General features: G+C 42.3%; 1 protein-coding gene across 9 annotated transcripts in view; it reads left to right on the forward strand.

The window, feature by feature from the left end:
• Positions 1–3,203: 3,203 nt before the first annotated feature.
• The window catches only part of SYTL2 (synaptotagmin like 2), a 57,258-nt gene continuing 37,919 nt past the window's right edge, over positions 3,204–22,542 (forward strand). For all 9 annotated transcript variants that reach the window (XR_004238172.1, XM_032099051.1, XM_032099054.1 and 6 more), the window contains exons 1-3: positions 3,204–3,364; positions 4,522–4,579; positions 17,318–17,740. Coding sequence is in view for 8 of the 9 variants with exons in the window: in XM_032099051.1 (XP_031954942.1) it covers positions 17,640–17,740 (101 nt within the window). In the remaining variant the exon portion in view is untranslated. The remainder of the gene's footprint in view (positions 3,365–4,521; positions 4,580–17,317; positions 17,741–22,542) is intronic.

A 22,542-nucleotide genomic window follows, 5' to 3' on the forward strand; every position in this document is an offset into this window, starting at 1 on the left:
ATTCCCACCTCTCCCCAAAAGAAAAAAAAAAAGGAAAAAAAAAAAAAAGACAGAAATGGAGTTTAATAGAAGACAGGACTGACAGTGTTCAGCAGGTGCAGGGCATGGGCAGATAAGGACACTAAATAGCCCTCATTTCATGTGATTTACCCCTTTTATCCCCTTATCCCTCTGTTTCCCCATGCTTACACCTCTCCAAACCACCAGGTTCATCCCCTGAATATCGTATAGTGAGTCTTGTGCAATCTGAAAATGCTCTCCCCTTGCTGTCCACATTGTGTCCCACCCTCCGAGGCAGTGATCCTCCCAGTCTGTAAGGTGCTGGGGCTCCCCTGGGATAGCCCTGGGAGAGACTGTGGCTTGGGAGGGGGTTACCTGGGCTTCCCCACCTGCCCTCCTGCCTCTGCACTCCTTCATGTGTGAAGAGATGGACCTTTGATGGGCTTAGAGCTCCTGTGGTGGGCTTGGGGGCAGCCAGGCAGGGTATTTCTCAAGCTCCTCCACCCACCATCATTTCCCTGCCTTCCTTTGTGCATGTGGAGAACTTTTTATGGCATAACTTAACAGTGTAGAAGATTTTAAAAGAAACAAAAAAGTTACCTTGGGGCCCAGGAACCAACTGAAGGATGAAAAGCAAGGGATGATGTGGTCAAACCACCTGGGAAATATCACTACAGCCATTAAATGAACATCAGAGTTAGGTCTGATTTTTGTTAGTTCATCAGAGAGCAGCTGAGTGTCAAAGACGGTTGAGTGACGGGAGGAAACTGGAGGAAGGAAAGCACTATGCTTCACTGGAATTAACTGTCTCTTCAACTAATACCTGTCACTTTGTAACCACACCAAAGCACTTATTAATTTTTTCATTATTGGAAGAAGATGGGATGACTTCTTTTTTACTTTGGGAAATCACTAGCGAGATAGCCATCCTGAATGAGGGGCTGAAGAAAAATGGTGATCTACTTTCTGAATCTGATAGCAATACTACTACACAAAGGTACCTGCAGACTTCATTGCTTTGGGTCTTTTTCCTGAAGATGTCGTAACACTCTGTTGCACTGCAATCAAAACCATGCTTGTATATTTTGATTGTGCTGAGGGCTTAACAACTCTGTGACTCCATCTGGGGAGCACAAAGAGGAGGGTGGGTAAAGTATGTCCTTCTATCATTAATTTTTGTTCTCTTGCTGCCACCTTGAGAGTGTTGAGGCTCAATTCACTTGAAAAACATCTGTTCTGTGCTTACATGAAACACACAGATTCTTCAAATCTACTGCTTCGCTGCAAAGTAGCTGTGGGGACAGGCTGGATACTGGGTGCAGAGTCCTTCCTCTGAAGTTACTGAGGAATGGGTCTGAGGGTCCTTCAGGTATTCCGTGTTCTGAGGGTCATTCAGATACTTTCAGTTTCTTCTTTATTGTGAACACTGAAGATATCAGCTGGCAACTGGTCTGAGCTGGGACAGTCCTTCCACACATAATCCCACAGATTTCATCTGCATCCATTTCACTAACACCTCACAAAATTAAATGTAGGCAGGAGAGTGCACCTACATATTTTAACAGGCACAGCACACACCACATACACAGTTTCTCAGCAGTCACTTGTCACAGTGCTGGAGACCTCCACCACCCAGCAGCAAGGAGCTGCTTTTTCCTAAGCTTGAATCCAAAGTCCTTGTTTAAAGGGGGAATTATTTTGGGCAGTGGGTACACCAGACCCATCAGTTCCAAGTCCATCCAGCAGAGGCCAAGCGCACTCGCAGCTGCCAGCTGAGACAGCGTGTCTGGTTCTGAAACATTGTTTTTAACTCCTACCGTCGTCTTCAGGACTGCCGTGAGAGGGGAGAGAGAGGTATTTTACATAAAAGAAGAGTATGCTCCATCGACGGAGGAGTGTCAAAAGGGCTTCTCATCACTTCTAACTAAGTGATGTTTCTTGATCTGCACCGAACAGAACTTTGGTGTGGGTTTGAATAGATACAACTTAGTATGCTGCATTGGGATGAATAAACAGGATATATAGATGAGAGGAGTTTGAATGAAAATTATTGAGGAGAGCAAGCGACTTTTAAGCTTTCACAAGGTCTCCAATTCACTCTGATCCTTGTGAGCTGAATGTAAGCCTTATTAAAGACTTATTAAGCCAGAATTTTACTGCACAGTGCATGAAAAGCATGCTCTAGTCCCTTATTTTGTCATCAGAAAAGGAAGAGCTGTGTACCAAATGCATGAAAATGAAAAGACTTGTAATTGACCAAAACTTTACACCAATGCTATGAACACTAAATTTTCTCTAAAAATTGTTTCACCATATCCAGGTTTGAGAAGGAAGTGAAACATAAGAATTTATTGTTAGCAGGAAGCCAGGGCTGATGGTATAGGATTTGGGGAGTGAATGGACTCAGGCTGGGAACACAGTGGGGACATAATTTGAAGCAGAGCTACTGCGGGCGAGAGCCGAGCCAGCGCTCCGGGCGGCAGGCGTGGGCAGGTGACACAAGGGCTGCCCTCAGGGCGCAGGGGCCCGGCTCCCGGGCACGCCAGACGCTGAAATCCTCCAGCTGCCCCAAACCAGAATAAAATCAATTAGATCAAGCACTGTGAGAAAAACGTGCGTAAGGGGAAGATTCCAGCACACCCGCTCTCCACAGGCCGGGGTCGGTGCTGTCACCCGGCTCGCACAGGCATTCCAGCTTCAGAAATCGCCGTGGTGCCTGGCTGCTGAGGGGAGGGTCCGGCTGAAACACCCCATGAAATGGGGGCATGTGTATTTTGTGCCACTAATTAAACAGAAAAGCACTAATTAAACAGCGGTTTCCTGAACAAATAGATGACTGAAACCTCTGTTATCGCGGCCCGTATCTTTACTCAAACACGGGCGTATGTTCGCACTTCTCGGGTTGCCTATCACCAGGTAAAATGAAATCCTGATCATTGTCCCTCAAGGCAGCTCGTCGAGTGAAGCCGACACTCCCTGCGTGGACATGGCGTGAAGAAGCCACCGTCCTCTGTGGAGCTGCCGCCTCGGTGCAGTCCCCTCTGACAGCCGCCCCGAAGCTCCCCCGGCCCGCGGGCAGTGTCACCTCCCCACTCGGCCCCGCCGGGCACAGCCGGGGGTGCCACAGGTGACACGAACGAGGGGCGGGCCCGGGCGGGGGGAGCCGCCCCGCTCGGAGGGACGGGCGCCGGCCTTGGCCCGGGGCGGCGGGACGGGCTCGGCTTCTCCCCGCGCCGCCGCCTCCCTGCCCTCAGACACGCGGGGCGGAGGCGTGGGGCAGCGGCCGCCCGCCGGGACCGGGGAGCCGGCGCTGTCTCTGGCCGGAGGGAAGCAAGGGGGACCCGCGGAGGGGACGGAAGGAGAGGTGAGGCTGACCTAGAAAGGGATTTGGGGGTGGGCGCGGGGGTCTTGTTAATGGAGTGACTCGGAGTCAAAAAGGAGCGTAGAAGCCACCCGCGCCCGCAGTGCTGGGACAGCGCGAGAGCGAGCCCGCTGGCCGCTGAGGAGTCCTGGCTGCCAGCCTTCGCCAGCCAGGCTGCTCCGCGCGGTTTGGCCGTGGTCAGCTGGCAGGGCCCGTTCACCTGAGGGCTGAGGACGGGGCAGCGCTCACAGGTGTCCCGACGGCCCGGCCCCGGTTGTTGAGGCCGCAGGGAAGCGGCAATTGTAAGCGCCTTTCCTCAGAAGCGGTCTCGAGAGCCCCGTGCCAGGGGAGCCGAGCGTCGGGACATCCCCGGCGCTTCTGCCGCCGAGGGGAGCCCCCGTCCGGGGTGAGAGCTGGGTAACTGTCAGAACTTCCCTGCAACGAGCTCCCGGAGTCTGCTGGAATGGGAGGACTCTCCTTATTTAAATAAGGTGCTCAGATCTCAGCTGAGAGATGTTAATGACGTTTGTGTAAATAGTAAACACTTTTAATCTCAAAACGCTGAATTAATTGCATCATCCACGCTGTCTCTGGAATGACTTGCAGGATTGGACCTGTCCCTAAAGTCTAATGCACCCAGTTGTGTCTTTCCTGTGTGAGCAGAAGAATCTGTTCAGATAATTCCCAGGGTGAAGGTCACTTAAATCTGGGGACAGATTGTTCAGTGACAAGTATTCTTGAACTTTTTGAGAAAGTGCAAGGGGTGGGGACTTAGAACATGTTGTGGTGGTGCATGCCCCCACACTCATTCACAACACATGCTTGACAGCATGCTGTGAGAAAAAAACTTGATTTTCTTTGCTAAAAGAAGGGATCAAAGTATTTCACCAAAACATTTGTGTGTTTACATGCAAATTGAAGCTCTCTGTGACAGTGTTTAAAAGACTAGTGAATTAAAGCACTTTATTAAACTTGTAGGCAGCAACAGTGCAGCCTTCCAGTCGTAAGTTCTTAATTACCATTAGTTGTTATCATCATTTTCCCAAACGGTTCTTAACAATCACATATATAAGTGGTAGTAAACCTGGAGTATACAATACCCTGGAGCTGATGCCCTATATTTAGCACTAATGGCTATGCTTCTTGCTGGTTTGTTTCAGTTGCACGAGTCACAGTAAAGTGCTTGAGAGCTCCTTGGCAAGAAAAGCTGGAATCAAAGTGAGTATTTCATGATTTTCATAAATTATCATCTTTCTTTTCTAATTGTTCATGTATTGTTCACCTTGCTTCCTCCCTAGAGGAAAAGGGGGTGATCGCAGATGACATAGCTCATATTATTTCAGGGAGTAAGCTTACTGTAGTGTTGCTAGGCATCTTTCTTATTTGTTTTGCAGGATTATTCTGGTTCCGTCAGACATATCTCCTCTTGGTTCTGCAGTCTTATTTTATTTTCATCAGACATCTTTCCTGCACACTCTACCTCTTATCTTGTAGATTTTACTATTTGCATATGCTTTCCTGTGCCCTGTTTGGACAATTACACTACAAGTCTCTGTCCATTTGCAGTTGTGTGTTATTTATGTATACTAAGTTATAAAATACTACTAATACTGTTTCTGTGTTACAAAATGTGTATACACTGCTACCAATTACTCTACCTTCGTGTGTTTATGTCTAGGTTTAAGGCAAGGAAATAATAAGCATCTTAGTCTGCTTCTACCTTATGTGTGCAGCCGTTTTCTGCTTTGGCTGTAAGGCACGTACTTGAATTTCCTGAAGTTGTCATTGGACCTGCCTCTTGTTAGATAAATTTTCTTCCAGCATTTCTTGCATCCCAAAGTAACGTATTCTGAGTTTCACTTTTTTTCACGTATTCAGACTTTTAAAATTCAGAGAAATGGGTCTTCATGTCCTTGTTTTCCAATTCTGACAAAGGCCAGAGTAAACAACACTGCCTTGTTCCCAAAAATGGATGACAGAAAAGTGACCCTTTCGAGCCAGTGCTTTAGAACACTGGATAGCACTGTTTCTGCTGGATAGAGACCATGTGCGGGTATTCTCTGGAGTAAACTCCTGTTATTCTGCAGGAGACACTCGCCAGATTCCCAGGTGGAAATACTGCTTCAATTTAGTACATGGAGAAAACCTTTGATGCTTGCATCCAGTTGCATCTGGAAAAAAAGGCTTAACCAGGAAAGCTGTAGGATGAAGTTAAATAAATTACTTCTTTTCTACCCTGTACTGTTTTCTGTGCTCATGACAGAAAGGGATGAAACAGACTTCAATCAAAAATCTAATAAGAAAACATTATTTGCAAAGAAATAGAAAGGTAATTTGTAGTCTCTCAGTACGAAAAAATGTTTAATTTTCTTTTTCTTTAATTAAAAGTGATACTTCTGTCCTTTGGAAATCACTCTTTATTCAAGAGTGACTTGTTTTGAACCATAGTAAGGAATGTTTTTCTCTTCACAGAAAGTGCTTTTCACCCAGGATGGCTGACTAATGGGTGACTGCTAAAAGCAGTAGGTACCTGTCTGGTGCTTGAAGTCTATCACTTTTTGCATTTAAAGGCAGCTTATTTAGGTTGATCAGAAATCACTTTAAGGAGGCTCCTTAGTTTGGTCTTCCAATTCCAAAACACTTATGCCAAAACATGTATGTCAAACCAGTGATGTTGCACTTGCTGTATCAGCAGTCTCCAGTTCTTTAACTTATTTGGGCATAATGTGAGAGTGACAGCTGATTTCAGCAGACTTATTCCTGATTCATTCTTCTGGTAGGGAGTCGTTCCAATTCAGCAGGGTACAGCAACAGGCTATGCTAGATTCTTACTTCATGTTATAAGGTTTCCTTGCTTTATGTAATTTGACTCTGCTTAGTGCATCAAGAGGGGCAAAGGGAAGAGATATCATGTATATGTGAGGAGGAGGAAAAGAATACTTCTTCCCCTTCTTTTTTATAGCACGTTTTCTGGGTGATAATGCCAGACTATTTTTGACCTGAAACCCACTCAGTATTCTGTACCTATACACCAAATTAATGAACAACTTGACAATTTGTTGCCCGGAGAGGCTGGGACTCCCCATCCCTGAAGGTGTTCTAGGCCAGGCTGGACGTGGCTCTGAGTAACCTGGACTGCTGGAAGGTGTTCCTGTCTGTGGCAGGGGGGTTGGAACTATTTGGTCCTTTCCAACCCAAACCATGCTATGGATAAATGATCCCATTTTTTCCCTTACATCTTGGTATGTTCTTTTTTTCTCTGCAGTGCAAATATTCTAAAAGTACAATACAATTTTCTGTTTCTCTGTCCCATTCAAGGAAATTGTGTATTTCATCTCTCTCTAAATGTGTCTGAGTATAAATAAAAGGAAAGGTAAGAAGAAAACGGATGCTTATCCTAGATTCACTGCAAAATGTTTTTCTTCTACAAAAGCATCAAACAATATTGGTAAAATCTGTATGAAATTTCCTGCCCAGTGTCTGATTCTGGCTGACTGAAAAACTGTCAGAGATTTAGCTCTGTACAGGCTGGATGGACTACATAGACTACGTGATCTCAGCTGTGTAGTTAGAGCTCCAGAACTAGATCAGTATATTCAAGAACTCCTGGGTTAGAAATGTTTCTAGACCATTAGCTTGTAGATGTTAAGATCTACTACCACGCTGTTCTTCTCTAATAAATTAAAATGGCTAATGTGATTTAAAAATAGAGCATCTGTTATGAAAAATTAAGGGTGAGGTCCAAAAACCCTCTGTAATTGCACTTGAAGCACTGTTAGCAAAAGGTGTGTATCTAAGTCCTAGGCAGAAATCTGTCAAACAAACAGAAGTAATGAGCCCTTAACCTTCTATTCTGGTTCTGCCCACATAACCTGTTTTTTAATCCTGGAATAACTTATGTTAGTGTAAATGTCGTTAATTTTACCTTGCTTCATAGTGATTACATTATTCTCTGGAGGTTAAGAGACTTGGATTAAAAATTAATGCCCTCATGTTACTCTCCTGTTCCCTCTGCTCTATTAGAACTGGACTGCTCTATAGCCAGGAATGCAGGTCTGTCTGAATGAGGAGGCAAGTTAGGAGAGACCTTGATTGGTTTTTTTTTTTTTTTTTTTTAATAGTGGCCTGGCTGAAAGTGTTACCTGGCTTCTTGTTTCTGCCTGCAAGGTTTTGACATCACTTTAGTAGTCATTCTGTGAGGTTTAATCCTGGGTAGTTCAGTCCTAGGAAGGGTCAAGAGTGAACCAAGCAAACCCTTCAGAGATTACAATGCGTTTTGGTGAACAAGGGGATGTGCATTTGAATCTTCTTGGGTTAAGTGGTCATGGGGGCTCTGGATTTGGCTGCTTCCTGGGTATGTAGCTGTAGCTATTGGGCAGGTGAGCTAACACCTTGCATAGCTATGCTCTTAAAGAATGAGCCACTCCTGCAAGAATAAATACCTGTTCAGGGACAGACCTGATACTCCAAAGCCCGGCCTCACAAACTCTAAACTCCTGGCTTAGCTACCTGTGTATGAGAAACAATTTCTGTCACAATCTTTTGCTCCCTCTTTCCTATTCCCATGCCATTCAGCAGCATTTGTAGGGCAAATCCTTTGCATGCAGTGCAATTTGATGCCACACCTCATCCAGTGCAACTGAAGGCTGCTCCAGAAACTGTTCCCTGCTTCATGCTTCTCATGAGTAGCAGTTCTGTTTAGCTCTTGCCATGCCCTTTAATGCTGCTTGCACCATAGCACACCTCGTTTTTCAGTGTCAGAGCGCTCTGCTCGCATCTGGTTGTAGGTGTTCAGGGAAACTGGTACCAGTCAGGGAAAAGACAGTTTTGCATGATACAGCCCAGCCCAGCAGTGCAAACAATCTTGTGAGTGAAGTTTTCATGGCTGATAGACTTCCTGTTATTCTTGCAATTTAATATCAGTATTAAGGAGGACTAATATCGCTGCTGGCTGGTTTCAACTTCGCCACAATGATCCCAAGAGCAGGCAGAATTTTCAAATTATGGAGCTATCTGTTAAAACATTACGCTTGGGAAGATGAGTTATTTTCCTCTCAATAGGGAGCTATAGTGAGCTTTTTAAAATGTATTTATTAAAAAAACAACAACAAAACAAATAAACAAAAACCCAATAGCCGTGAAATAAAAACTTCATTGCAAAGTTTAAGTTAATTTTGGTGACTGAGAAGAGACCTGATTCTGACTGGTCTATGTGCAGACTGCATGCTACCTTTTTTTAACCATTTTGAATGCTAACCTCTTTAACTATTTTGATTCTTAACTTACCTGGAAACTTTGATGTAGTGCTTTTTTCCCCAACGTGCTCTTTGGCTTACTTATTGTTTCTGCGACTGCAGGACTCCTGAAGAATATTTTCTTTCCTCTAGCACCTGATTTGTGCTGGTAATTGTGTGAGGCCCCGTTTTCAGGTAGGTGTGTGCTTTAGTTATGGTAACAAGGACCTGATTAATTGACACAAACTTTCTTAGTAGCCTTGAGATTACGTAATTTCTTAGGTAGGTAATTTTAACCTTCAAAACTTTTGTGAGTGGGTGTCTAACATGAGTGGTTAGTCAGTCATCCTGTGAGAAAGGACAGCCAAAGGGCTTGTTCTGCTTGCTGGCTCTTTGTGCACAGTAGCAATCAATTAAATAGAGCTGTCCTTACAATAACAAGGCTGGTAGCTGAAAAGTAGGGGGGCTGCGTGATTCAAGTGAGTTACAGATTCTTTTGCTTTCCACAGGTACTTACTTATGCAGTTATCTGAGAATGATGGAGTGCCTTTCGCAATGTTCTGTGTGATCCCAAGTTTGTGTGTTGTGTTGGGCTGCAGGCAAAGGTGCTCTGGGGAAGTTGAGATCGGTGGCCTCTGTCAGGGAAAGCAAAGATGACATAAAATGTCGCTGTCTTGATTAGGTAATTTTATGCTTAAGATGTACCACAAAGCTGTATTGTGCACCCTCCTGCAGAGGCAATGTGCTACCAACCAGTGACCTGAGCAGTTGGCTATGACAGTGCTTTAGAGAAGATCAAAGTGATACATGAAAGGGGCAACCTGTTAATCCACAAGTTCCCAGTTTTACAAAAATAGTGGAGGAAAATCAGTCTGTCAGTGATGGTGGCTGTCCTTGCTCAACTAGGTCACCACCTCAACTCAAATGAGGAGTAAGAGTGGGACTCTTAAAATCTCAGGGGTGCAACAGATACTGACTAATGGATTTCCATAATGAGATAAAAACCATCCGAGAAGTCATGTGCATGGACTTTGAAATAAAACTTAGACAAGGTTTCTTCAGAAACTGTATGCTCTAGTCTTCCAGTTGGTGTTTGAGACTGAAACTGCTCTGCAAACTGTCTTACTGTCAGCTCAGTTTAGCATTACTCTAAGTGTTGAATGCAAATCCTTGTCTGCTCTTTGTAACATGGATTTCTACTCATCAGTGCTGCTAGCCCCTTAATAAGCCCTTGTTTGATTGTCTGCACTAGCAAAGAGTCAGAACTACCCAGTAAACTGCAGCTCATCTCTTAGTCTTCACATAGGAAAGAATATCTTAACAAAGTGCAGGAAGTGTGTCACTTCCTGGTAGCCACTGATAGGAAATACTTGTTAATTAGTCACACTGTTTTGCACTCTTCCATTCTCCAATAGTACAATTCCTACAGTAGAACAGAATCCTAGCTAAAATATAGCCAATGCTTGCTGGAGAGCAAGGGAGGAAGGAGGGTAGATGTTAGATAGTTCCCCTGAAGTCTCCAATATTGAAATCTGTCAAGGCCTCTACTTTAGCCTCTTTGATAACTTTTGGGTTTTTTGGAAGGAATTCCTAGTACATAATAGATGTTTTTATTTGACTTTCATCAGTGCAGTGCTCATTAGCCTAATCCAGGTAGTGTTAAACCCCAAATTAGAATGCATATATTTTTTTGAAGAATGGGGCAATGGAAGAAAAGGAAAGGGGTTTGGCAGCTCCTGGTTATAGGTGAATGTCCTCTATGGAACAGTACAAGAGAGAGAAATAGTGAGTGTGTTTTCCATTCTGCAATAAAAGTTTGTGAGAAGGGAATGGAGGTCCTGTTGTCCCATTCTCATTGTTATCTTCCATGCTGAATCTGCATGTTTAAGACGGCAAGTCTCCAGAAGAAGAGTGTGAGCACTTCTTTCCTGTAAAATGAAAGGAAGGTCATGGCTTCTTAACAAAAGGTTCTTAAGAAATTAATCAGTTACTCGCATTATGAGTTTCAGGGTTGGTTTTACTGGGATGTTTTTTGGAAAGAAAAGATGGGACAATGTTTTGGCTGTTTCTTGTGCAACTTCCTTGCTAGAATTTGAATTTGTCTTGTATTTATGTTGGGAAAACATTCAGAAATAGCTAGCCAATAAATGCAGAAATGTATCAGACATGTAGGGTCAGGAGATACTTCCCACCAAGTAATTGGTTTGCTTCTGATCTCTCTAAAGGTTTTAGTATTTTTCTTAAATCTATTTTCAAACAAGATAGAAAAACAATCCCTTAAACTGGACCCTGTCTGAGTTTAATGCCAATGTTGACATGAAGAATAAGTGGCAATGGGAGCTTGAGTCTTGTGAGTCTCACACTTCTGGTCTCTAAAGGGACATAACAATAATTATTACACAACTGACAGTGCTCTGCCTTCAGAGATCTAGAGGACTGAGTCACCTTCATTATTAGATTTCAAGTCCATTATGCTGGGAAGATTCTTTGTTTTGTAATTCTTGATGAAAAGAATTAGCTAGAAGAATGAAGTTCTTTCAAACAAGCTCTTACTAATTCACACGATGTGCCTCCTGGGATTAAACCACAGCCAAGTACTAACAGTACAATGTGCAAGGAAATATAACTAGATTTGAAAACACGCTGATGTTAGTATCAATAACTTGGTGGAATTTCTGAAATTTTGAAGATTCTTGAAATTATATATTTTTAGTAGGTTTATACTTATTGCAATATGAAATAAATGGCATGACAGCTAGTTAGTTGACAGTAGTCACAGGGAAAAGGAATGTTTAGGTGTGTTTTTCTGAGGCTTCTCTTTAATTTATGAGCCTCTTTCTCTAGAAACCACATCCTTTTAATACCTCTGGCCTAATGGTTGTATACCATAACTGGTATAGAGATTGACACTCTTAGGAAGTGCTGCCAATATCCAAGCCCTGTGAAAGAAATGGCAAGCTGCCATATTTGATTAGAAGGATTAGGCCACAACCAAAGCAAATTATTCTTTTCTGTTCCAATATTAAGTTGTTAACTTCTATCCTCTTTCTGTTATTAACTCTTCTCCAGAGTAAGTTGCCTTCATAGTCCTCAAAGTGATGAAGGTCTTAATCTCTTACCAAATAAGAATAAAATTAAATCACAGGCAGAGTCATGTGGACCAGCAAATCAGATGTTCCTGGAGAAAATGAGAATTTTTCTGAACTGCTTGTGTTACTCCAGATGAACTACTTCTTTCAGCTGGTTGAACATCATTATATAAGGCTGTCAGTGAAAGTATCTTGAGACTGCAACTATTTTACAGGTTAAAAACAACAAGGATTATTTTGATACTGTTCAGCAAGGATAAGGTGTGAACAAAGCTTGTGTGCAACTTTTAATTTTTTCCCAGTTGTGGCTGTTTGGAGCAGTTATCTGGTCCTATTCTTTCCCTTTAACCATATTGTAAGGAATATTGCACAGGAGAACAAATAGGCTTATTATTGCAATAAAACGAAGCATGGCTGTATTAATAAGGCAACCCTGAAACTGCTCTTAAAATAGGTATCCCCCACTTCTGCAAAGGTCCTTGTTCTACCAACACTCTTCACTTTACAACTAGCTAGATAAGACCTCCCTACCTTCCACTGACTAAACACACACGTAAGCAAACACTGTTCTCTAAATTAATCTCTGTTGGATATATTATATGCTGTGTATACTCTGCTATTATATTTTTTAAATATTCTCATAACCTGTATCGGTTTGGGCAAATTTGGAAATATATCCTCTGAGAGAGGGCAGGTTACAAGCATCCCTCCCCCACCAGGTTAGAGAAAAAATAAATTTTCCTCAAAGGAAGGTGAAAGAGATAAAAACTATTTATTTAACAAACACACAGGAAAAAGAATAATAATGCTAAATAATAAAACCTCTCGCTCTGCTGAGAGAAACCTGGGAAAATTTCAGAGTCCTTCCGTAGTCTCTCTCTCTCCCTCCTTGGAGCTGGGATGGGGTGGTAGGCCCACCTCCAGGGCCAAGGCCTCCACGGAAAGTCCTCCTGATGTATTCTGATGTTGAAACAGTCCAGCAGGGAAGAAGGGAAAAATCGAAGTCCCGGGAAAACAAAAGTTCAACTCTCCGGAGGAAAAAGAGCTGAAAAGCTGACCAAAAGCTGGCTGGAAAGAAAACAAGCCGGGTGCTTCCTCCTGCTCCTCTCACTGCCACAGGTGAACGCAGAGAACCGTCTCTATTTCTGTGTCCTTGAAACATGAAAACAAACTGCAAAACTGCTTTGAAAAAGCACACTTTTCTCTCCCGCTCTCAGGCTCAGTTTAAAGGCACAGAAAGGCAGAAAATTAATTTCTGGGCATAGAACAGCGATATGGGATACAAAATCATAAAGTTACCCCAAGACATAACCGCTCTTGTAAGAGCAGCTGGGTTGGCTGCAGGTATGCATATCTTACTGGGTGATCTTTTCCTTTCTGCCCCTTCAAGAATGAAAATGCCAACAGGCCTTCATGTGCTTGTTTTAAGTTCTTGTCCCGATCATTGTAGGCAACTGCTTTTAAAACTCCTGTGAATGGTGACTTAAGTCCCTCTTCAAAGTTAATAGCTTTTTTTTCTCCACTGCTCAAACTGAAATCCATAATCCTCTGATCTTCTGAGCAAATATGTTCATGACCATTTGTGCTTGTGCCAACACTGGAATTTAGCTTAATTAGCCTTCATGGGATTTGCCTCATGTATTTACAGAAAAATTATCTCTAAGCCTAGGCTGGTGCTGAGTTACCTGTGACTTTACTGCTTAAATATCACTGGAGAATGAAATTTATTCAGGAGACTGAGTTGTTTGTTGTTGTTGCAAAGCTGTAGCTTGTGGGGCTCACAGTCAGAGATACCGTTACTGCCTAATGTGACTTCCCAGGGCCATAGGGGCCAGTTCTCCAAGGCTTTTATTGCTCTTAGTATTCTTCTTGGCTTCCCTGCTTCAAAATAAAGGTTTCTTTTTTCCTGAGCATGGGTGTAGGCCAAAATTAGTTACTTCTGAGAATGAGTTCCTCTGCACATGCAAATTGTTGTAGTGCACAATAGCATTTATGTGTCTTCCTCAGCTTCCTGTTGCCTTACGTGTGGACTTCCAACTCATCCTAGTTGCTAGTGCTGATATGTTGTAGAAGTGGAGCAATATAGTTAGAAAAGTATGTAGCTTTCAAACACATAAATCCAAAACCTCTTATTTTTAAGAGCCAGTAGGTTACTTGTAAGTGAATGAACACATGTACAGACAGCAGTCGTTGATTAGCCAGGCCTGCAGTGTAGTTGTTCAGCTGAAGGAGTTGGCACAAAGAGCTGTGTGAAGCAGCCAGAAGTGTAGGATTGGCTGTCACCTTCTTCCTCTTGTTAGAAGGCATTAGCTGCAAGAGAGATTCTCTGGATCAAAGCTTTAGCAGCTTATGTCTACTGTACAAGGAGCACTTGAAAAGTAGTTTACATTGTAAATTTAGGGCATTATGAGGTTTCTGCATGCAAAAGAAAATTTTGTTGGTTTGAACGGAACAGCTGATTCTGGGGTTTTGCTGTTTGTTTTCTGACCCTGTTGGTGAACTCCATGTCAGCCATGGCAAACTACTCCAACCTTTTCCTTGCCTCCCTCATTCCATCCCTTAAGTATACACTGAGTAAAAACTTTGAAGTCTAAACCGTTGCTGTAGTACCTCTTAATGTATTATCCCATAGTGTTCAGGATACAGTATTCAAATTAACATTCTCCTTTTGTATTTGGGAGAAAGCAGTGTGTGTGGGTAAACACAGCCCTCTATAGGGTTAATGAGCTTTTAGACAAAGTTGTCTTTCTTTTGTGGTTCCTGTTTTAGATAAATGTGAACTCTGACTTAAAGCGATTGAGGTGTACAGCTGCCTGAGAGGTTCTGAGAAACTTTACAAGATAAAGTTTTTGTATGAGCCTAAACCACTTGGAAACCATGAGCAGCTTAAGAGTGTGTGTGGGGAAAACTGTATTTTGAGTTGTCCTTCTGTTTCTTCTATTGCCAAAACATGGAAACCTTCATGCATGAGTCGGATAAAACATAAGTTCAGATTCCTGATTATTACTGGGAATCTTTCATAAAAGGGAAGATTTTTTGTGTGGTTTTACTGGAATTTAAGGTTTAAGAAAAAAATCATGCCAAATATGCCATGACTCACAATGTTAGTCTCTAACATATGAGAACCCTTCTGAAGAAGTCAATGTGGTATCAATTTCCATGATTTAGTCAGCTTGGTAGGGATCTTTCAGTCTTATTTGAAACTTAGGTATGAAAACTTTCCTGACAAAAAAACCACTTGCCATTGAACTTTGCAGTGGCACCAAACAAACTGTTCAAACCTCTCAGTTCTTCCAGAAATATACAGGGGTTTTTAAGAGGAAAAAAAAAGTCCAAAGAAATCAAAATAATTGAGATTGGGATGGTGTTAGTGTGTGAATTAAATAGGGGGAAGACATTGATTTTTTTTTTTCCCCCAATTTTAGTTTTTAAATTACCCGTAGGTTTTATATCAGATGCTATACTCTAAGCTAGCAGCTTTTACCATCTGTGTTTGGAATCAGTGCTGATAATCTTTTGCAGAAAGCCAGCCTTGGAGTAATTTCTATCAGCCAATCTCATGAGATTGGCCATGCACCACACACACAGAAAGTGTGTTTATGAAGAGTGTCCTTGTTTATGAAGAACTGTGGAATCATGGGTGAAGAGCCTGCCAGGGTGGGTGGTATCTTGGTATCTCGCCTCCGATCGATAACAAAGTGGGGGTGCAACCTTCGCTGAAGAAACTGCTTGGCAGAGTGATGGTATCTGGGAAGTTTAGTAGCAGTGCTGCTTGGTGTGAGCTCTCACAGTCTGTTTAGGTGTGCCCTTGCAAACTGTTGTTCAGCTGGGGAGGACTGAAGTTCTGTTTCCAAAAGTTTTATTGATTTGAGTACTGAGAGACATTAATGAAGCCTGCAGCTTGTTTTGTAAATGCTGCCCAACTGTTACCTTTAGATTTTAAATTAATATAATAAGGCAATATAAAACACCTTCCCTCAGTCTTCTTTACACATAAAGACCAAAGACATGGTAAGAAAATGTTGCCTGCAACAGCTTTCTTGCACACATGACTGATCTTGGGCAAGAAACATAGCAAAATCTTTGATCATTCCAGTTCACAGATGTACAGGGTTTGTAGTTGCAACATGAGCTCCTGTGCCTGTTGGGTGTGCACTTGCCATTCAACCAGCATCCAGGGCTTTGGGTTAGCAGTGTGGATGCTGCTTGCTGTGTCAGATGGTGTGGAAAGTTGAAACCGATATCCCTACCTGTTCTTAAACTGAAGGATACTGTTGTAGATACTCAACAAATTTAGGATTGTTGTATTTGTTTGTAGCCCTATTGTAACCACTTTTCAGTTTTGCCTGATTATAAAACTATAATCTTCTAAATGCAACCGAAGTTAGAGATGGCAGGTTGTTTGAGATGCTGTTGTATCAACCTCCTGGAACAAAATAATGGTGAGAATCATGGAGAAAAATATGGCAGCCAAACAAAAACATGCAGAAGGTGGTTGGGCATTGGAGTTATTGTGGGCATAATCAGAAACATGGCTGCAGATGCCTTCCAAATCCATAAGAAAAGCTGTTATTCTCAGGATGAAGTTTCCCTTCGAGTACTGCCAGTGTCAATATCTTGTTTTAATGGCCTGGTTGAACTCTTGTGGCCAGGGGAGCAAATGCAATAGTTGTACAATTGTAGTGCTTATTAGATTGATATGAGGTCATCATCCTGTCAGCCACATCACAGTGTCAGTCTACAAGGGCCAAAGGAAGACACTCGCACCCTGAAGGGCTGTGATGGAGCTGCCTACTACAGAGACATGTCCAGTGAAAACATCTGCTTCTCTGCTGTCTCTCACCACTAGGCATGCTTCCGAGCATTAAATTCAAGCTATTTATTTCTTTTTTCTCAGGCTTTGAGATCCATATCTCTGTAATCCTGAGGCACGAAGATACCCTACTGCAGACACAACTGACTCCTCCCCATGCCATCCTCTCTATTCCTTTGAGGGTTTTGTTGAAGAGGAGGTTTTTTTCTTTGACAGTTGGAATTGTCTCTAAGTGGATAGTTCTCTGAAACCATGGCCTATAAAACAGAGACAAAACAGTATTCCAAATTACTACTTGTAAATGCAGTTTGGCTTGTATAAAGCAGTGAGGTTCATGTTACCACATGACTTGTAATTACACATACTCCATATGATTGTGTATAAATTATTTCACATTTATCCCATATGGTCTGTATGCCAGTGATTTGGCCTCTTTTTTTTCTCTTCCTTTTACTTTAAATCATTGTGATAACTGCTCTTTACTTATATTTTGGGGGGAGGGGTATCTCCCCCTTCCTCCAAATTGTTCTGCTAACTGTAAACGTGATTTAAAATACACTTGTATAATACAAGTGTACCAGTTGTATGACACTCAGTTCTGTGTTTTAGGGTGTGAGTTGTCATATTGAGAAGGAATGTATTTTCATGGCCACCTTGTTCAAGAGGCCTGTAAAACAGGTTTGACTTGAAGTGACCATTTGAACTTCATAAAGTCATTTAATCACACTGAAAAACTTGTTTCCTTTAATTAAAAATGCATACATAATCTACTTCCCTGATCCCTGATATTGCAACTTGTTCTTCCTTGTCTCTTTTTTAGGGAATGTTTTGTTTGTTCTCAAACACTGGATATGCTGGGTGAATGAACTGTTACTCCAGGAAGCAGAGCTGAGAGGACAAACTGAGAAGACACTGTAGTGATGGCAAGCAGGAATGCAACACTTTCCCAGAAGTCTCTCATCTAGGGAAACATGCAAGAAAGCAACCTTTGTGACTCTTTAAACCACTGACTGTAACCTGGTCCAGCTTTCTCAGTGCCTGCTGAAAAAGACTTCTATAACTTTAAAGCAGGCTACAAGACTGTCCTCAGCAGGATCTGACAGATCCTCCCAGACACTTTACCAGCCCTTTACAAGAACAAGATGATTGACCTAAGCTTCCTAACAGAGGAGGAACAAGAGGCAATAATGAAGGTGCTGCAACGGGATGCAGAGCTTAAAAGAACTGAAGAAGAGAGAGTCAGGTAAGTGATCTAGCACCCTGCTTGTCCTGGGAAGACCCACAGTTCCTGTACTGTGTTACTCAGGAGTAGATTAAAACAGTTGTTGCTGAGGGCCCCATATTCCTCAGTATATGTGGCTTGGAGATTTTTTACTCTGGACTAGATTTACCACAGTCTCTGGATGAGATACCTCTACCACACAAATGATGGGCTTTACTGGCCAAATTTTGGACCCTTGCAATTCCCTAAGGGGTCAAGAGCACTCTGTACACATCTACCTTGGTTTCCTCAGAAGAGGATTCAGTTTGCAAGTGTCAAAACCAATGCAGACTGGACTAATGCATAATAACTGAGGGACTTGGTTCAAAAGGAGTACAAGCACACCAACAAACCAAAATATGGTTGCAGTCAGCAATGTCTGAGTGCTGAAGTTATACCTAAAGCACATGGAGCTGCAATATATTGGAGCTGCAGTCCAGAAGAAGTACCAACACTATGCCCCACTGCCAAGAAAAGTCCTTAGAATCCATGGATAAAACAGAAAATTGCTTCTTAATTTCTTTGTGGTGTCACAGCTGAAGCAGTGTGTTGTTACTCTGGAGTGTTTTATGTGCTGGGAGGTTTTATTAGGCCATGTCTAGAAATGCATGCATGGAAAGAAGTGTTTCCCAGATAGCTCTGAGAAAGCTATCTATCTACACAGGTATAAATAGCAGTCAAATAGTTGCTTCAGCTGATATAAATAGCTACCTGCTCAAGAGTGAGGATTTTGGCAGTCACTGGTTTTATTTTCCAGTGTGAAGGAAATTATCCATTACAAGGTACACAAAATAGTATGAAGACAAATAATGAAAATGGTGCCTGAGGTGCTGAAAACTCCAAGTGCTATAACAGAAACAAATTTTTACAGGCCTCAGTGAAGCCAGGATTCTCTCTCACTGATTCAGTAATCTTCTCTAAGATTTCTTCTCATTGTGATGTTCCTCATGAAGTAATGTATTTCCAATTTAAATGTTTTGAAATTATTCCAACCATGATGCATCTTGATGCTTCCTTGCCTCTTAGACAGATTTTTTTGATGAATGTCCTCTGTGTAGGCATACCGTATATCCTGCAAAGGAAAAGGCAGCCTGCCACTTGCCCTAAGAGGAGCATTCCTTTTGCTGAGTATGCTTGTGCAGCCCTGAGGTTCTTTGATCAGCATGTGGTCAGCATTTTGTCAAGTTCTTCTGCTTGCTTCTTTCAAGAGCAATAAAGTGTAGACCAGTAGCTTCTCCTTGTTAAAAAAACTTTTCCTCTCAAAGCATTTGCTTTGCTGAAGGTAAAATCATTATAGGCACTGTTCCAAATTCCTGCCCTCGTCTTAATGTAGCCTAAGTAAATATTTTCACCACACAGTTTTGTCTTCTGCTTCAAAAAGCAGTAAACTGACTTTTCTGTAACAGAATAGGCATTTTATTTACTGTAGGTAGAAAAACACTGTTTTTAGTCTTGGAATGTTACATCAGTGCCAGGTCTGAAAGCGTTCAGGGTAAGTAATTGTAGATGAGAGTTTGAAATCAGCATCTGGGGAAAAGAACCCTTCTTGGAACAGAAATTCAGACCACTCAGTAGTGGTCTGAAAGGACTGTCAACAAGTATTTTTGTCCCTGTAGCTTTACTTTTGCCATTTATAATTCTAGTTCAAGAGGGTGTGGTGGAAAATGCAAGAAACTGCAGGTTGTAGCAGCCTGTAATCAGCACGTTTGCTGCTACAGTAAAATGTCTCTTCTGGTTTCTGAATATTATAAGTTCTGGGAAGCTGGAAGCTTAGATATGAAATGGATTTTTCTGCTTAATTGTGGCACATGGAGCTTGCTTTTTATATCTTATATACTAAAACACTACTTGAATTATATCTCCAGCCAAGGAGATGCAGTATTTTAGTTTGGATTCTGTAACCTTGCTCAGCTGGAAGATTCCAAGGGCTGGGATCAACTGTCATCATACAAACATCAGACCCTGACAACGTGTTATTTGTATGTGTATATAACAGAAGTCTTTTAATGTGATGTTTTTTCCTCTCCAGAAGAAATTCTGAGGTTTGAAGGGTGTTCTAATAATCTGTGCCATGTTCTTGGAATGTGGACAGATTGGTAACGTGACAAGATCCTCTTTGAGCCACTTCCTAGTGGAATTTTACAAATCACCTGATAGAGTCCCTTCCCTGTTAACAGCTCCTAGTATTGCTAATCTAATAAAACTGCACTGATTAGGCTGGCCCATGCAGCCTCCTTAAGGCAGTCTGCTTTAATTCTTGGCTTGATGAGGGCTGTAATAGGTGTTTCCCCGTCTTGTGGCTCCTTTTGGGTTCATCTGGGCCAGAATGATTAGTATTAGGTACAGCACTGCTTTGGGAACAGCATGTCTGCTTCCTCCTTCACCTCTGCTGAGGTTTGTCTCAAAGGAAAGAGGGTATTGATGTTCTCATTGGCAAAAGGGTGATGAAGAAATCTCAGATGACAAGAGGTTGTGATGCACAGAAAGCAAAAGACATTGTATGCTTTTTTTTCCTAGTGCAAGAAGATGCCTTTCTTTGCTTCCTTACCCTGGGAGCTGCGGCGGGTCACTGAATGGCAGTGTTGCTGGGGATGGGGCAAAGGCATAAAACAAGAGTCAAGTGACAGCTTGTCAAGACTAGAAGCTGTTTTTCAGCATATTACTAACTTAATTATTTTGCTTTCGTTGTCATCATTCCTGTCCAGGAATCTCTGATACGCCCTGCTCCAGCAACGGACAAATGAGTGGGCTACATACATAACTGAATGTCCTGGCAGTAGCTTCAACATAACCCCTAGCTGCTTCTACAGATGCATAGCTCAGAATTAACTTGACTTTGAGCCCTTCCTGAAGACAGTAATGTGAGCAGAAATATATCTGTCTGTGAAGTTGTGGAGTGTGGTTGGGTGACTCTTCCGTGGTTTGAGTAGCTGGCCCCCGGCACCAGCGTGTCTAAGGCAGAAAGCTGTTGTGGTCACCTTCGTGACAGGGTTCCCTGCTGTGGCTATCAGCCCTTCCCAGCAGAACCTCCTGGCAGTGAGCTGTGCTTGGGATTGTTTGCTCCTTGTGTAAACTGAAGGAGGTTAATGATAGGGGAAATTCTGATGTGGGGTTGTTTGTGTGGTGGGTGGGGACTGCTGTGTGCCAAACCGCTTTGATACATTCATTGGTCTGGCACTGAAAAAAGAGAGAAAACTTCAGGGGTCTGATTCTGCTTGGACTGTGTGGCTGTTGAAAGCCTATTGTAAATGTTATTTTGACTCTGGCTAGTTCTAACAGTTATCTTCTCCAGTTACTTTTCAGGCAGTTTTCCTTATGTTGTTGATTGTCAGAAGGAAGGCTCTTTTGTGAGATAGCATATATTTAAGATATTGAGGTGAGTTTAATATGGGCATCAGGAAAACCAGACTTATCCCTGTAATGTGAAAATAGCTGACACCAGAATACATTCTTAAAATATTAATAGAATAATTTTTTGTTAGATGAAACTCTTTTGAAGGTGTGCTTAACAGAGGCAAGGAAGTTCTTGGTGCACCTCTTACAGCAAAAAAGGATAAGTTCTTGTCTTCTGGATGAATTCCCCCTTATGGACACTGCTTAGCACCACATGTGATTTTCCAAATACAGTGACTATTCAGGAAGTAGAGCAATTTTACTCTCTAGCAGAATATTCATGTCGTTATATATCCTTTTTAACAAAGGCAACTGACATAAGAACGAAGGTGGGGAGGATGGTCCCGGCCCACCTTGTAAAATGCCAGTAAGAAAAACAGGACTGTTTTCATCTTGATCTGGTGAGATAGCTGGGCATAAGGAAGAGACTTTACTTATTGGTCTTGGTAAGAGATATAGCACCGGACTACACTGAGCAATGAGCTGATACCTTTTCTTCCCGGTATTGATTGCTAATTTGTCTACTAGTAGCAGATAAATTGTTTGAGTGGATGATGATTGTTTGGGATTGCTAGTGAAGCAGGGTAGATGGGGCTTATTTGGTATGGTAAAGAAATGTACTGGAGGGAAAAAGTGGATACTAATAACGATTTTTAACCTGCGTTACTCCCCCTGTCAGTATGGTTTTCCCTATGGTACAAAAACTTTCTTGGTAGGACTTACCACATGTTTGTACCTGGCACTGTGCTGTACTATTAAGTACCAAACTGAAGCCTTTGTCTTGAGATTAGATTAGTCTTGATTTGTAGTTCACCTGAAATCCTATACTGCAATCATTTCACACAGCAGGAAAGATGCCCTTGCTGGCAGTGTGAAGAAAGCTATGATACAGGCTCTTCTGCTCACTTATATTTGCTTGTATATGTCATTTGGTTGGGCTGGTTTTATGCTTTATATGCCTGCTTGTAAAGCCTGGGAAGTGCTGGGGACACTGTTTGAGCAGAACCTGCCAGTTACGTACTTTCTAACAACCTCTCCACCCCTTGTTCAGATTGTCCTGTGCTGCTGTCCAGGCAGACTTTAATACCAAAGGTGTATTGTCACAGGACAGCTGTTCCCTCATTGTGAGGGTTTGGCTGGTCGGTTTGGTTTGGTTTTGTTTTTCCCTGGCAGGTTTTCTTGGGTTGCCTCTGAAGAGGGAGGGGAGGTCATTGGGGAGACTCTATGTAAATCCTTTAAAAACAAGCAGACAAACTAAACAGTGGAAGGCAGTTCTGGAAATGAAACAAGTGGAAGCTAAAAGAAACTGCTAATACTGGCAGACCTCGAAGATTCCTGCCTCCTGTAGCAAGAATCGAGTTTTGACACAGATTTCGTGAATGGAATAAAGT

This window comes from Corvus moneduloides, chromosome 2 (assembly GCF_009650955.1).
Source record: "Corvus moneduloides isolate bCorMon1 chromosome 2, bCorMon1.pri, whole genome shotgun sequence".
Lineage (NCBI taxonomy): Eukaryota > Metazoa > Chordata > Aves > Passeriformes > Corvidae > Corvus > Corvus moneduloides.